The following is a 16,907-nucleotide window of genomic DNA, read 5'->3' as shown; positions in this document are numbered from 1 at the left end:
TGTGTGTGTGTGTGTGTATAAAATACACACACACACACAGTTAATATTTACACTTTTTATATGTGTCTAGTTAACAAGATGATAGTCACCTGAGTTTGGAAATACAGATTTATGGTATATTCTACTTATGCACTTGTATATTTAGTTTTTAAAATTATCCCTTCTTATTTTTTTATTATCTTTGTTTATTTAGTTCTAAGTTAAGCATACTATCTAATAAAAGAGTAATATGCAAATTAACCACCACTCCGCTACACCCACAAGCCATGCCCAGTAACCACGCCCACTAGCCAATCAGGAGCGAGTATGCAAATTAACCCCAACCAAATGGCTGCAGCCACAGAGAGAGCAGGAGGGAGGCTTGGGTTTCCCCGGTGATGGAGGAAGCCAAGCTTTCCGCTCACCCTGGCTGGCCCAGGCCTCCACTTAAGGTTACAAAGTTTCAATTATAGAAGTTAAATAAATTCCAACAGAAATGGCTGCTGCCACGGAGGGAGCAGAAGGCTTGGCTCCACTCCAGGCTACAAAGTTTCAATTGTAGAAGATAAATAAACCACAGATACCAGGGCCTCTGCTTGGGTCGCCAGGGGCATGGCCGGCCTGCAAACCACCACAGGGCCCTCACCCAGGCCGCCCCACGCCCCAAGGGAACCCCCACCCTGATCCGGGACACCCTTCAGGGCAAACCAGCTGGCCCTCATCCATGCACCAGGCCTCTATTCTATCTAATAAAAGAGTAATATGCAAACTGACCATCACTCCAACACACAAGGTGGCTGCCCCAATGTGGTCAAAGATCCTGCCCCCATGTGGACACAAGATGGCCACCACAAGATGGCCAGCAGGGGAGGGCAGTTGGGAGGGACCAGGCCTTCAAGGGAGGGCAGTTGTGGGCAATCAGGCCAGCAGGGGAGGGCAGTTGGGACGGACCAGGCCTGCAAGGGAGGGCAGTTAGGGGTTACCAGGCCGGCAGAGGAGGGAAGTTGAGGGCAAACAGGCTGGCAGGGGAGCAGTTAGGCATCAATCAGGCTGGCAGGGGAGTGGTTAGGGGGTGATTAGGCTGGCAGGCAGAAGTGGTTAGGGGCAATCAGGAAGGCAGGCAGGCAGGCGAGCAGTTGGGAGCCAGCAGTCCTGGATTGTGAGAGGGATGTCCGACTGCCCGTTTAGACCCGATCCCAGTGGGATCGGGTCTAAACGGGCAGTCGGACATCCTTTAAGGGGTCCCAGATTGGAGAGGGTGCAGGCTGGGCTGAGGGACCTGCGCCCCCCCCCCCAAACCGGGGCACGAATTTCGTGCACTGGGCCTCTAGTATTATATAAAAAGTGAAGATGTCTAGATATTTTCTTGCATGCCTTATATTTTGTTGATTGTTATAGCTTGATTGATATTGACTAAGTTTTATATTTGTTTAACATGAAGTAAGGTCAGAGGGATGCTCAGTTTACTAAAACCTCATAAGTTAAACATTTTTAATGCTAGATTCAGTCCTTAATAGTGGACTAGTGTCTAATAGTAAATTTATAAACTAGAGATTTATTATGAGGGTTAAGTAGTCATTTATTAATTTGACACAATTATATGTTATTAATATATAGAAATAATAATATTTGAAGAACACAAATACAGGAGTCTGATATAAAATAAGTATAGAAAATTGAATGCACTATCTTTTTTATTTTTTTAATCTTTACCCGAGGATATTTTTTCCCACTGATTTTTAGAGAGTGTGGAAGGAAGGGAGTGAGGGGACACGCGTGCGCACACACACATACACACACACACAGAAACATCGATGAGAAAAAGACACATTGATTGGTTGCCCCCTGCATGTGCCCCGCTGTGATTGAACCTGCAACCCAGGTATGTGCCCTTGACCCAGGAATTGGACCCAAGACCCTTTGGTGCTCTGGCTGAGGCTCTACCACTTAGCACCACCGGCCAGGGCTGAATGCACTATCTTTGTAATATCAAATATATTCATTGCAGTTTTTAGAATTAATGATAAATACTTTCTGGAGAATGCTTGTACTCTCTTCTGCTATCTTGCAATCGCTTGCATTTTTATGGTGCAGTCTGTGAAGTTTAGTGGGGAGAACTCCGTGATCTGTCATACAGAATGTTTATCACTTTTATGTTGCTGGAGGACAGTATTTGATTTCCTTGTACATATTTTTATATTGCAACATAAAGTACTAAACTAAGAGTTTCTTTGAGAGTCCCCAAGACCGATGCTATTTTTTCCTGTGATTGAAGGTACTGGGAGTTTTGCCATCCGGCACTGATTACATTATTGAATTAGCTAAGGCAGAGTGACTCATCTGCTGGGTTTGCACATCTGTAGGTGCGTTTTTATATCTTAGGGCAGAGATTATGGGCACTCTGACTTAATTGTGTAAATTTCATCACTAGCTTCTGGGTGTAAGTATGTTCCAAGGTTATAGATGAATCTAGGATTGAATTAAGGCAGAATTGTGTTTTTATATAATTTTCCACTTCAGCTTTCTCCTGTTTTATTTTTGCAAGCCATTTTAGTACCATTTTAACAGTGTTTGCTACATACAGACAGTTGTTGATTGATAGATTGATAGATGGTAGATAAAGATAAACAGATACAGATTTTTAAATTTCTGTTCCTAAAAGCCAAAGTCCATAATTGAAAGAGACTTTGTGAAATTCATTGTGAAATATAAGGTTAAAGTGGGTGACTTTTTCTAGGTCTGGAAGGATTATCTGAGGTTTATGTCATCATCCTACAATGACACTGCAGGTCCAGATGCTTTTGGGAGAATGTTAATATTATGGATGGATGCTGTTACTTTTAGGTTAGACTTTGGACATCATCCTATATAATAAAAGCCTAGGTGGCGTCACGCCCTTGTGCGACGCCATCACAAGATGGCCACCACAAGATGGCTGCATGCACAGTGGAAGCAGGACCCAGTGGCTGCTCCGCGCAGTGAGGCCCGGGGGTCCCGCGGCTCTGCGCAGCGTGGAGGAGGCCAGTCCTGGCGTCTCTGCCGCCTTGCGTGGAGGAAGCGGGTCTCAGTGGAGGAGGTGGGTTGCGGCAGGGGAGGGCAGTTGTGGGCAATCAGGCTGGCAGGGGAGCGGTTAGGGGGCGATCAGGCCGGCAGGCAGAAGCAGTTAGGGGCAATCAAGCAGGCAGGTAGGTGAGCGGTTAGGAGCCAGCGGTCCTGGATTGTGAGAGGGATGTCCAACTGCCAGTTTAGGCCTGATCCACAGGGATCCACAGGGATCAGGCCTAAACCAGCAGTCAGACATACCCCTGAGGGGTCCCAGATTGGAGAGGATGCAGGCCGGGTTGAGGAACACCCTACTCCCCTCCCCCGTGCACGAATTTTGTGCACCGGGCCTCTAGTCAATAATTAAACACCATTAATTTTATTCATATAAATTGGAAGTTTTGTTCATAGATTTTCTGCCCCTATAAGAATGTATTTGGTAGGCCATTAGTGGTGTCTTTTAAGATTATAAAGGAAATGTGAACTGCTCACAGTATTGCAAACTGACCCTTTGTATAAGTCTACCTTCCCGCCTATCTCCTAATGTTTTCCCATGCATTCCTACATTTCAATGATAAGGAATTACTTTCAGGTTCTGGAACAGGCTATGCTTTTTCAGATTTTTAAAAACATATTTTTTATAGATTTTTAGAGAGGAAGGGAGAGGGAGAGAGGAAGAAACATCAACGTGAGAGTGAAACATTGATCGGCTGCCTTCTGCATGCCTTCTACCAGGAGTCGAGCCTACAACCCTGGGCATGTGCCCTTCTGGGAAATGAACTGAAAATCTTTTGGTGCATGGGACAATGCCCAACCATCTGAACCATATGGGCCAGGGCATATTGTGTTTTTGCATGCAATCTTCTTGGTCTGGATTGCCTTTGCCCTAGCAAACTCCCATCTGTCTTTCAGGACTTGACTTAGAAGTCACCTTTCTCAGGAAGCCTTTCTTATCACTTTTTTCCTGCTCTGAGTTAAATGTTCTGATGGCAATGGTGCATGGGTCAGCAATTCTGCCATGTATTAATTTTCTTGTCTGTCTCCTTTAGTAACTAGTAAGCTCATTGGAACTGGGGAATGTGTATCTTTATTTCTAGCATTTTAACTCAGTGCCTGGCAAAGAGAGTTAGTGCTTAGAAAATATTCATTGAATGCCTCAGTGGTGTAGATCAGGGGTGGGGAATGTCTGGCCCCCAGACTGTATAAGGCCCTTGAAATAATTTGGTCTGGCCCTGCCAAGGCAACTGGAGGCAGGACTTGAAATTCTATAAATCTAGGAGCTTTTTTCATAGAAACATAAATTTATACTAAGTGAATTATATTAAGCGAATGATGTTATAAATAACCAAATAGCCCTTGGCAGAAAAAAAGTTCCCCACCCCTGATGTAGATGAAGAAATGAATGAACTCATTTTTATTCTCTCTTTAATATTCATAACTTTACAAATAAATTATTTTTGTTGTTGTTAATTCTTACTTGAGGATATTTTTCCATTTTTCTTAGGGAGAGAGTGGAAGAGAGAGGGAAAGACAGAGAGAAACATTGATGTGAGGGAAACACATCAATTGGTTGCTTCTTGCTGGAGCTCCGACCAGGGCCTGGGCTGAGGAGGAGCCTGCAACCAAGGTAGATGCCCTTGACCAGAATCAAACCAGGGACCTTTTGGTCTGCAGGCCAATGCTCTATCCACTGAGCCAAACTGGCTAGAGTTATAAATAATTTTTATCTACTAAGTAACCTTTTATTATTTCAAACAACTATGTCTGAAATATAGAAATGTTACTTTATTAATATTTTAGATTTATCTATAGGAAAATGAATTAATGTCAGTTTAAATTACATGTAAGCGTGCCCTTAAGCTTTCTTGATCATCCTGGTTTTACGTGTCTCTTACAGAGGAAACAGAAATGAGAGAAATCTTATTTAAATTACAGTACAAGGAATTTAGATTAGACTAAGAGTTTCCAGAAAAGAAAGTACCAGATATTGAAGTGATTTGTAAATAGTTTAATTGATTTTTTTTTTTTTTTTAGAGTTAAATAGTGGGGTGTGGATGGAGGTTTATGAATTGCAAACTGGTTCACAAACATTACCCTTAGACTAAAAAACCTAAAGGAAGAAAAAAACCTTTTTGTAATATACAGATACAACCACATTCATAGGTAGATGCTTAAAAAAGAGTTGGATACTTTTTGGTTTTGTGTGTATATTTGCATTTAAAATTTTCAGCTAACAAGGAAACTGTGTTGCAGGTGTCCTTACTTTTCACAGAATGGCTCTGGTTTGTTTAGGTGTCAAGAAGAATGTACTGAATAATCTCCTTCCTTAGCTTTTTTAAAAATTCCTCTTCTTTATAATATAACTAGAGGCCCAATGCACGGAATTCATGCAGGAGTAGGCCTTCCTTCCCCTGGCTGCCGGCACCGGCTTCCCTCTGGCACCCGGGACCCGGGCTTCCCTCTGGCTGTCAGCACCCAGGTCCCGGGCTTCCCTCGCAGCCCTGGCTTCGTCCGGAAGGATGTCCAGTCTAATTAGCATATTACACTTTTATTATTATAGATGAAAAATCTTTAGCAGTGTTAAGAATAAGTCTAAAACTGTTGTGTATCAGTATAAAAAAGACCTACCTGATAGTTTAAAAACAATGCAGCCAGACCATTGACACAAAGAACAGGAATTGAATGCCATTCTCTTGATTGTTTTAATGTACTTAAACATGACAGTTAGCTGTGCCCAAAATTTAGAGTTATATTGCTAAGCTCTTAACTATAGATATTCTATCCTGGCTGTATTTGAACAGAACTACTGTAGTAAAGGTCAAATTCACCCTCAATGCTAGTGAACTGAAAGAGCAAATATACCTTCCTGAGCACCAAATTTATAATCACTCTTATGAATAGAGTTCAGTGTTCTCTTTGCTTGTCTGTCTGTAAGAATTGGAATAATTTAGGATAGTTTTACTAAATGTATTAATGTAACTCTTGTTATGAGGATGGTGCTTAAGTTTTAGGATTCTAAGCTTATAGTGCAAAAGGCTTCTTTGTGATACTAGAGACAGGATTTTACTGTTATTGATAATATAATAATGCCTTGTTTTTTAAACTATGTATTTTTCTAAATGTCTTCATAGCCAGAATTTATTTTGTCTTCACAATACCTCTGTGAAATAGGTGTCCTAATCTTATAAATGAAGAAATTGAGGCATGGAAAGGTTGACCAACTGCCAAAGGCATATAGCATTGCTTTAAAATAAATCATCATTAGTCCAGTAGCTAACATTTACTAACTGCTTACCATATACTAGGCATTATTTTAAGGTTTTTACATGTATTGATTATTAAGAGTTAGATCTGGATTTAATTCTGGCTCTTCTGCTTATTTTCTATTGACCATGGGAAAGCTACCTAACCTCTTCAAGCCTTGGTTTCCTCATTTGGAACAAGGAAATAATGATAGTGCCTACCTCATAGGGTGGTTGTATGGATTGAGATAATCCAAATGAATGTGTCTGTCATACAGTGAGCGCTTTAAAATCAGTTTACTATTGAAAAATAAGGTGTTCTTAAACAGTATTTAGTGTAATTTTTAGCTTCTTGATGATTATCCTGTTAAACTCTGTATTTTTCTTGAGTAATAAATCATAGTACATGCAGCTATATATACCTATTTTATAGAAAAACATTCATGTTACAACAAGATCATAGCTCCGTATAGTGGCTATAGTTACCTCTTCCCTTTTACTATTTCCCAATCACCTTTTGGCTCTAAGCCTTCCACTAGTGGGAAGAAACCAAAGAGAGTTAAGAAGTCATGGAGAGTATCTAAGGTATCCATGTTCCAAAATCAGTGGCAGGGCACCTGCAGCCCATTGGGTTATGTTCATTCCAGAAGTACTGTGATATGTCAGTTATTTGGAACCCAAACATATTTTCTTGTAGAAAGTATCCTTTTAAATGAGGTACATGAATTCTTTTAATCCCTGATACAACTGACATGGTGGATATTTGCACTGAAAAACAGTAAAAACAAGCAAAAACACATACATTGGCAATGCGAATAATCAAAGTAATTAAAACAATAAACTGAATATATCTTGATCCTTACAAAGAGGTCTGGAGAAGATTCTGTGAAGATGGTGGAGTAGCAAGCATCCAGAATCTATTTCCCCTGCACGGGCAGAACCTGATGTAATTATTCTAGATCTCTGGAGCTATTGAGGATTTGTAGCTTTCAGGAGAAAAGCCTTAGATGTAAATTGCACTTAATTTTGATCAAGTTCAACTTTTAACATAGTAGCAGCTACCCATCATCTACTCCCAGCCTTGTACATCTTATACACAGCTTATAGGACCCAGCGTAGGTCCAAAGGACCCTCTCCAAATATCAGGAATCTATGCGTGATTACTGCTTTTGATAGTAGAGGAGCAGACAAAGAGATGGGCAACCATTGTGTTGTGCCTCCCCATTGTTGCAAGCCCCTTCCCCTCCAGCTGAAGTAACTTCCAGGATATTTAAAGAGCTAGTATCCTCTTTTGCTTCATTTATTTTTCTCCTTTTCCCCTTTTTGGGAGCCAGAAATTAAAGACTAGAAATCAGTGACATTGCATATACAGGAAAAATTAGAAAGTGACCACGTGCACTGAAGGAAAGGCTCAGAAAAGACCTGAGAACACCTTGGGTTTACACCTCAGGCTGACAGTTGGTGCAGAGATAGCCTATAACTGTAAAAAATAAAGAAAGAAAACTAACAAAATAGTTATACCATTATTAGATTCAAATGTTCAGTTTTTAAAAACAAAAATTACAAAGCATGCAAAGAAATAAAGTATGGCCCATTCAAAGGGGGAAAATCAATAAAAATCACTGGTGAAAAAGATCTGATTGCAGATATATTACACAAAAGCTTTAAAACAACTCTCTTAAAGATATTCAGAGAACTAAAGGAAGATGTGGAAAAAGTCAAGAAAACTATGCATGAATAAAAGGAATGTCAATGAAGAAATAGGAAACATAAAAAGCAACCAAATAGAAATTCTGCATCTGAAAAGTACAATAACTGTAATGAAAAATTTAGTAGAAGGATTCAAAGTCTTACATAAGCAGACAGAACAACAAATCAGCAAAGTTGAAGATAGGACAATGGAAATTATTCAGTCTGAGGAACAGATTGAAGAAAAATGAGCAGAGCCTAAGGGATCTGTGGGACACCATCAAGTGGTCTAACACATATTGTGGAAGTTTGAAAAGGGGAAGAGAAAGGGGCACAGAGAATATAGAAATAGATGAATATAAATATCTAAGGAGCTCATTGTACTTCAAGTAAGATTACCCCACAGAAACCCACACCAAGATACATTATAATCCAGTTTATAACACAGGACTCTTGAAAGCAGCAAGAGAGAAGCAAATTATTGTTACTGTACATTCAAGGAATCCTCAATAAGATTATTACTAAACTGTTCATCAGAAACTTTAGAGGCTAGACAGAAGTAGACATATATATTGAAAATGCTAAAGACCCACAAAAAATCTGTCAACCAAAGATCCTATATCTGAAAAACTGTCCTTCAAAAATGAGGGAGGGAAAAAGGAAGACATTACCAGATAAACAAAAGCTGGAGTTTATTACCACTACACCTGCCATTAAGAAATGCATTCTCTAAGAAAGGGAGTCCTTGCAAGGTGATACAAAAGGACACTCTACACTAACTTGAAGCCATGTGGAGAAATAAAGATCTCACAAGGGGAATTCTAAAAGCTAGTACTATTATAACAGATTTGTAACTGTACTTTTTTGTTTTCTGATTTAGTATTTAAGGGACTACTACATTCAAAGAAAAAAATAACTTATCTAAAAGCTAGTATTTTAACTTTGGTTTGCAACTTTATTTTCTATATAATTTAAGAAAAATAATTAAAAGAATTGTTTATTTTTCTGGGTGCACTGTATAAAGGTGTAGTTTTGTGACATCAATAACTGAAAGGAGTGAGGACAGAGCTGTTAAAGGAGCAGAGTTTTTGTATATTATTGATGTCAAGCTGGTATAAATTCAAATTGGACTGGTATAACTTCAGGATGCAAAATGTAATCCTTATGGCAACTACAAAGAAAACAGCTATAGACCATACATGACTCAAAATACTTAAATCAGAAATGAAAGTGGGGACATCACTACTGATTCTGCCAAAGTAAAAATGATTGTAAGAGAATACTATGAACAATTGTACACTAACAAATTAAATAACCTAGATGAAGCAGACAAATTCCTAGAAACACAAAACTTACCAAGACTAAATCACAAACGAAATAGGAAATCTGAACAGAGCTATAACTAGTAAAGATATTAAATGAGTAATAAAAAATCTCTTGACTAGAAAAACCCCTGGTTTCACTGATGAATTCTTCTAAACATTTAAAGAACTCATATCAATTCTCAAACTTTTCCAAAAAATTGAAGATGAAGGAACGCTTTGCTAACTTATTTTATGAAGCTAGCATTACCCTGATACCAAAGCCAGATAAAGAAACCACATGGAAAATACAGACCAACATCCCTTACTAACACTGATTCAAAAGTCCTCCACAAAATACTAGCAAACTAAGTTCAGCCAAAGTGCGATTTGTTCTTGCAATGCAAGGATTTTACAACATATAAAAATCAGTCAATATAATACACATTAACAGAAGGAAGATAAAAAATACATGATCATCTCAATTGGTACAGAAAAAAAAATTGACAAAATTCAACACCTTTTTATAAAAACACTAAAAAGCTAGGAATAGAAGGAAACTACCTCGACATAATAAAAGCTATATATGAAAAACCCACAGTGAACATCATACTCAATAGTGAATACTGAAAGCTTTTCCTCTAAGATCAGGAAAAAGTCAAGGATGCACACTTTCACCACTTTTATTCAACATAGCACTGGAAGTTCTAGCCAGAGCAATTAGGCAAGAAAAAGAAATAGAAGGTATCCAAACTGGAACGGAATAAGTAAAATTATCTTTGTTTGCAGATGACAAAATTTTCTATTTAGAGAACCCTAAAGATTCCACAAAAAAAGTCTTAGAACTAATAAATGAGTTCAGCAAAGTAGCAGGATATAAACTCAATGTGCAGAAATTAGTTGCATTTACATACACAAGCAATGAACAGTCTGAAAAGGAAATTACAAAAATTTAATATGGAATCTCAAGGAACTCCAAATAGCCAAAATAATCTTGAAAAGGAAGAGCAAGACTGGACAACTTACACTTCTGATTTCAAAACTTACTACAAAGCCACAATAATCAAAACAGTGTGGTACTGGCATAAAGACAGACTTGTAGATCAATGGAATAGAATAAAGAACCAGAAATAAGCCCTCACATGATGAAAAAACTCATGTTCAAAAATGTTTTGACAAGAGTGCCAAGACAATTCAATGGAGAAAAGGGCAGTCTTTTCAACAAATGGTGTTGAGAAAACTGGTTGTCTACATGCAAGAGAATGAACTTCAACCCTTATCTAATATACATGAAAATTAACTCAAAATGAATCAGATGTAAATATAAGACATGAAACAATAAAATTCTTAGAAGAAAACGTAGGCCAAAATCTTCACAACATTGGATTTGGCAGTGCTTTCTTGGATGTGATACTAGAAGCACAGGTAACAAAAGCAAAAATAGACAAATTGGACTTCCTGAGAAAACAAAATATTTGTGCTTCAAAAGACACTGTCAACAGCTCTGGCAAGGTAGCTCAGTTGGTTAGAACATCATCCCCATATACCAAACTTGTGGATTCAATTCCAAGTTGGGGCATATACAAGAATCAACCAATGAATGCATAAATAAGTGGAACAGCCGGCTGGTGTGGCTCAGTGGTTGAGCATCAACCCAGAGCCAGGAGGTCATGGTTTGATTCCCAGGCAGGGCACATGCCCAGGTTGTGAGCTTGATCCCCAGAAGGGAGTGTGCAAGAGGCAGCCAATCGATGATTCTCTCATTATTGATGTTTTTACCTCTCCCTCTTCCTTCCTCTTTCTGAAGTCTTTCCTCTCAAATCAATAAATAAAAATTAAAGAAACAGAGGGATAAGAGCAACCCACAGAATGGGAGAAAATATTTGCAAATTATCCTATCTAATAAAAGAGTAATATGCAAATTGACCATACCTCTGCCACACCACAAGCCACGCCCACCAGCCAATCAGGAGCAAGTATGCAAATTAACCCAACCAAGATGGCTGCAGCCACGGAGTGAGCAGGAGGCTTGGGTTTCCCTGGTAATGGAGGAAACCAAGCTTTCCGCACACCCTGGCTGGCTTAGGCCTCCACTCAAGGCTACAAAGTTTCAGTTATAGAAGATAAATAAATCCCAACAAAAATGGCTGTGGTCATGGAGCAAGCAGGAGGCTTGGCTCCACTCAAGGCTACAAAGTTTCAATTATAGAAGATAAATAAATCCCAGATACCAGGGCCTCCGCTTGGGTTGCTGGGGGCGTGGCTGGCCTGCAAAACACCACAGGCCCATCGCCCAGGCCGCCCCACACCCCACGGGAGCCCCCACCATGATCCAGGACACCCTTCAGGGCAATCCAGCTGGCCCCCACCCATGCACCAGGCCTCTGTTCTATCTAATAAAAATAATATGCAAATTGACCATCACTCCAACACACAAGATGGCTGCCCCCATGTGGTCAAAGATGGCTGCCCCCATGTGGACACAAGATGGCCGCCACAAGATGGCCAGCAGGGGAGGGCAGTTGGGAGGGACCAGGCCAGCAGAGGAGGGAAGTTAGGGGCGACTGGGCCTGCAGGGAAGGACATTTGGGGGGGACCCAGGCCTGCAGGGGAAAGCAGTTGGGGGGGGGGAGCAGGCCTGCAGGGGAGGGCATTTAGGGGTGACCAGGCCTGCAGGGGAAAGCAGTTAGGGGTGACCAGGTCTGCAGTGGAGGGCAGTTAGGGGCAAACAGGCTGGCAGGAGAGCAGTTAGGCATCAATCAGGCTGTCAGGGGAGTGGTCAGGGGGTGATCAGGTTGGCAGGCAGAAGTGGTTAGGGGCAATCAGGAAGGCAGGCGAGCAGTTGGGAGTCAGCAGTCCTGGATTGTGAGAGGGATGTCCGACTGCCCATTTAGGCCCAATTCTACCAGACATCCCTCGAGGGGTCCCAGATTGTAGAGGGTGCAGGCTGGGCTGAGGGACACACACGCCCCACCCGTGCATGAATTTCATGCACCGGGCCTCTAGTCTACATATATAAAAGGCTAAGCAACCAGCCAGTAGGTATGATGTGCACTGACCACCAAAGGGCAGACACTCAGCACAGGAACTGCCGAGCTACGGTGACTTGGCAGCAGCCGTTCTTGGTTGACGCACCCTGAAACCAGAGAGGAGGGAGCCTGGTTTGGGTGTGCAATTCCACCTTTGGCTGTGGGTTATGTTGTTGCTGGGTCACTGTTGCCCCTGAATCTGGTTTACTGCCAAGCTGCAGTGACCGTAGACGCTCTTCTAGCTGCGGTGTTGCCCCAGGTGTGGCCAGCCAGGGAGGGACCACGGGAGGTTGGCTCCAGGTCATGTCCGGCCCATCTTGCCCAGTCCCTCCCCACCTGCCACCTTCTAATTAATTTCCTTTCAATGTGCACAAATCCGTGCACCAGGCTACTAGTATATTTGATAAAGGACAGTATCCAGTATATATAAAGAACTTCTAAAACTCAGTCATAGAAAAACAAGCAACCTCGTTAAAAAATGGACCAAGGTCTTAAATAGACGTTTCTCCAAAGGAGATAACAAATGGCTAATAAGCACATGTAAAGATGCTCAACATCACTAATCATTAGGGAAAGGCAAATCAAAACTACAGTGAAATATCACCTCACACTCATTAGGATGGCTGATACAAAAAAAAAGAAAAACAAATGTAAGTAAGGATGTGAAGAAGTTGGAACCCTTGTGCTCTGCTGGTGGGAATGTAAATCAGTATGACCATTTCTCAAAAAATTATGAATAGAATTACCATGTGGTCTAGTTAATAACATTACCCAGAAGCAATACTACTTCTGGGTCTGTATCCAAAAGAATTGAAAACAGGGTCTCCAAGACATATCTGTACATCCATGTTTATAGCAGCATATTCACAATAGCCAAAAGGTAGATAAATGTCTAACAACAGATGAATGGATAAGCAAAGTTTGCAATATACATAAATGAAATATTAATCAGCCTTTAAAAAGAAATTCAGACACTTGCTACAACATGAATGAATTTTAAGGACATTACGTTAAGTTAAATAAGGCAGGCACAGAGATAAATACTGTATGATCTTTTATATGAGGTATCTATTAGTAGAGTAGTCCAACTTAATCCTATATAATAAAGATGTAATATGCAAATGGTCATTACACTGTGAAGCGTAATGACCAACTGCGTAACGACCAGATCACGGATCAGCAGGAGGGTGGGACAGTGAGCTACAAGTGGGCAGTGGAGAGCTACAGGAGCGGGCAGGGCAGCAAGCTATGAGGAGGGTTTGGGGGGGAGGAGGGAGCTACAGGAGGGTGGGGCAGTGGGCGAAGAGCTATTGGCGAGCTACTGGTGCATGGATTCATGCGCAGGGCTACTTGTAGTACAAATAAAAAGAATGGCAGTTGCCTGGGGAAGTGAGTTGTTTAATGGGTAGAATTTCAATGTTGCAAGATGAAGTAGTTCTGGACATTGGTTGCACAACAATAATGAATATATTTAACAGTCCTGAAATGTATACTTAAAAGTGGGAAAGATGGCAAATTTTATGTGTATTTTACTACAATTAAAAAATTTGAAAAAAGAAAGAAAAAAGAGATTTGAAGGTTAGATAGAATAAAAAGTTTCCAGAGATTCTAATGGAGGCTTTTTAGTATTTTCAAGAGTTTTATAGGTTGGTACGCTGGTTCTTTAATGTTTCATTTCAAGACTTAGGACTTTTCCTTGATACAGGGTTATAGATGGATCACTCTCACTGTCTTAATTATATTTACTGTGTTTAAACTCATTTCAGGTGGGGGTTGTGGGATGTTTATAAGTAGAATGATTAAAGAGAGGAAGACAGATTTTCCTGAGTTGATTGGCTAAACTTTCTTAAAAGAGATAGACAATACGTATTTTATATAAAAAGCATGGATTATGGTAGAATTAGCAGGACAGTTTTATTTTTCAGAGAGGAAGGAAGTGGGAGAGATAAAAACATCAATGATGAGAGAGAATCATTGGCTTCCTCCTACACGCCCCCCACTGGGACACAAGCCTGCAACCCGGGCAAGTGCCCTTGACTGTAATCGAACTTGGGACCCTTCAGTCCGAAGGCTGATGCTCTATCCACCGAGCCAAACTGGCTAGGGCTAGCAGCAGGACAGTTTTACAATCCAGAGACAAAGCATGATGTGTGTTAAGTTTATGGTGAAAAGAAGGGTGTGCTAAGGAAGAGACACTAGGGTGCTGCCCCTACCCCCCACCCCCACCGTGGTGTGTAGCAGCACCTTATTAGGGGTGTGAGCAAATACCTGGCTGAACTGATTATATATATAAGCCTGAAATCCAGAATTGAAATTTTTGATTGAGTATGGGTTCATGTTTTTGGAAATGTTCATTTTGGTTATCAGTCATATTCTTTTAACTCTAGTTAATATAGATTAAAATGAGACAATTCACAAACCTCTAAAATAATGCCTGATATAGTATAGCAATAAATGTTAGTGCCTGTGTTTGAGTGAGTTTAATTTTTTCTGTGCTATAAGAAGTGAATAAATGCCCTGGCTGCTGTGGCTCAGTTGGTTGAAGTATCATCCTGTTCACCGAAAAATCACAGGCTCAATTCCTGTTCAGGGCACATAACCTAAATTGCAGGTTTGGTCCCCAGTTGTGCATAAGAGAGGCCGCCAATCAATATTTCTTACATCCATATTTCTCTCTCTCTCTCTCTCTCTCTCTCTCTCTCTCTCTCTCTCTCTCTCTCTCTCTCTCTCTCTCTCTCTCTCCCCTCTCTCCCCTCTCTCCCCTCTCTCCCCTCTCTCCTCTCTCCTCTCTCTTTTTCTCTCTCCCCCACTCCCTCATCCCTCTTTCCCTCCCTCCCTTCCTCTTCCTCTCTCTCTCAAAAAAAAAAAAAATCAATTAAAAAAGTGAGTAAATTCACCAGAAAAATTTCAAAAGTGTATTGAAATCTCTTGAAACTCTAGATTGTAATTGATTGCTATAACTTATATTGTCCTGTGACTCTGGCATGTTTGTTCATATGGACTGTTTAGTGATGACTGACTCCTGATTTTGTTCTGGGGGCTTCTCATAGCATAGGAAGATACAGAGGAGGGATTCTAAAGAGAGTCACTGACTGCTCTTTGGAAAGATGATGATGAGGTTTTAGAAAAGGCACTGGAGGTAGAGAATTAGCCTGCCACTGGCTAAAATGGGGTTTTAGAACTGGAAAGGAATATTGGAGGTGATTTAGTTTACTTCTCATTTTATGGCTGAGGAGGTAAGGATAGAGAAGTGGGTTATCCAAAGTCATAGCTATAATGGAAAAGCCAGAATCAATGGCTTCTAAAAGCCCTGATATTTCTAAACATAGAACTCAAACTATTACTTTCTCTTTTGAAAAGGCCATATTAATTATAACATCTACACATAATATTTTTAAAATATATCTTATCTATTAGATGATTTTTAGCCCTAGCCAGCTGGTTTGGTTCAGTTTATAGAGTGTCATTCTGCAGACTGAAGGGTCCCGGGTTTGATTCCGGTCAAGGGCACATATCTAGGTTGCATGTTCAGTCCCTGGCCTTCATCAGGGCATCTGTGGGAGGTAACCAATCGATATGTCTGTCTCACATCGATGTTTCTCTCTCTGTCTCTCCCCCTCTTTTCTACTCTTTAAAAAAAATTAATGGAAAAATATCCTTGGGTGAGGATTAACAACAACAACTAATAATAATTGTAAATCAAATTTTAGATATTTTGAGTTTAAATAGATAATTTGAACTAACAGTGCTGCCAGAAGTCTCATAAGGAAAATTATTATTTTAAAAGAAATAAAAAATTCTCCTCTCTTTTAGGTTAAGTCATCAAACAAAGAAAACATGGTGTTCTGAAGTATGATTAAACTCCTGCGGCTGCAGCAGAGGTTAAGCATATACATGGCCAGATCTAGGTGAGTTGAAGTTTATCTTAAAAAAAAAAAAAAAATCGCCTTAGCTGGTTTGGCTCAGTGGATAAGAGCGTTGGCCTGTGGACTGAAGGGTCCTGGGTTCGATTCCGGTCAAGGGCACATGCCCAGGTTTCAGGCTCAGTCCCCAGTAGGGGGCGTGCAGGAGGCAGCCAATCAATGATTCCCTCTCATCATTGATGTTTCTATCTCTCTCCCTATCCCTTCCTCTCTAAAATCAATAAAAATACATTTTAAAAAATAGCATAAAAAATCATTAAGTCCACAAATATATTTTTTAAACAAGAAATTTGATGTTTTCTTTTTTTATGAATTTAAATTTTTCCATTACAGTTTACTTTCACTAATATTTTGTATTGGTTTCAGATGTATAGCATAGTGGTTCAACACTCATATACTTTACAAAGTGCCCTTCAAATATTTGCAGTATCCAACTGGCACCATGCATAGTTATTACAGTATTATCGAGTATATTCCTTATGCTGTAATTTATGTCCCTGTGACTATTTTGTAACTACCAGTTTGTATTTCTTAATCACCTTCACTTCTTTCCTCTTTCTCCTAGTCCCCCCCAACCTCCCTCCCTTCTGGCAACCACCAGTCCACTCTCTTTGTCTGTGAGTCTATTTCAATTTTATTTGTTCATTTATTTTGTTCTTTAGAGTCCACATATAAGGGAGAGCATATGCTATTTGTCTTTCT

General features: G+C 40.2%; 1 protein-coding gene across 3 annotated transcripts in view; it reads left to right on the top strand.

The window, feature by feature from the left end:
• The window catches only part of FRS2 (fibroblast growth factor receptor substrate 2), a gene marked incomplete at its 3' end in the record, with an annotated part of 50,992 nt that overhangs the window by 17,671 nt on the left and 16,414 nt on the right, over positions 1 to 16,907 (top strand). For 2 of the 3 annotated variants that reach the window (XM_080662861.1, XM_080662860.1), the window contains 2 exons: positions 16,096 to 16,190; positions 16,771 to 16,822. In XM_080662861.1, coding sequence (XP_080518987.1) covers positions 16,135 to 16,190; positions 16,771 to 16,822 — 108 coding nt within the window. In that variant the 5' untranslated portion in view covers positions 16,096 to 16,134. Of the gene's footprint in view, positions 1 to 16,093; positions 16,191 to 16,770; positions 16,823 to 16,907 lie in introns of those variants that run through there. The other variant, XM_080662862.1, reaches the window with a different exon arrangement.

The sequence above is a fragment of the Plecotus auritus genome (genome assembly GCF_963455305.1).
Source record: "Plecotus auritus genome assembly, chromosome: 3".
Lineage (NCBI taxonomy): Eukaryota > Metazoa > Chordata > Mammalia > Chiroptera > Vespertilionidae > Plecotus > Plecotus auritus.
This window is presented reverse-complemented; position numbering and strand designations above follow the sequence as displayed.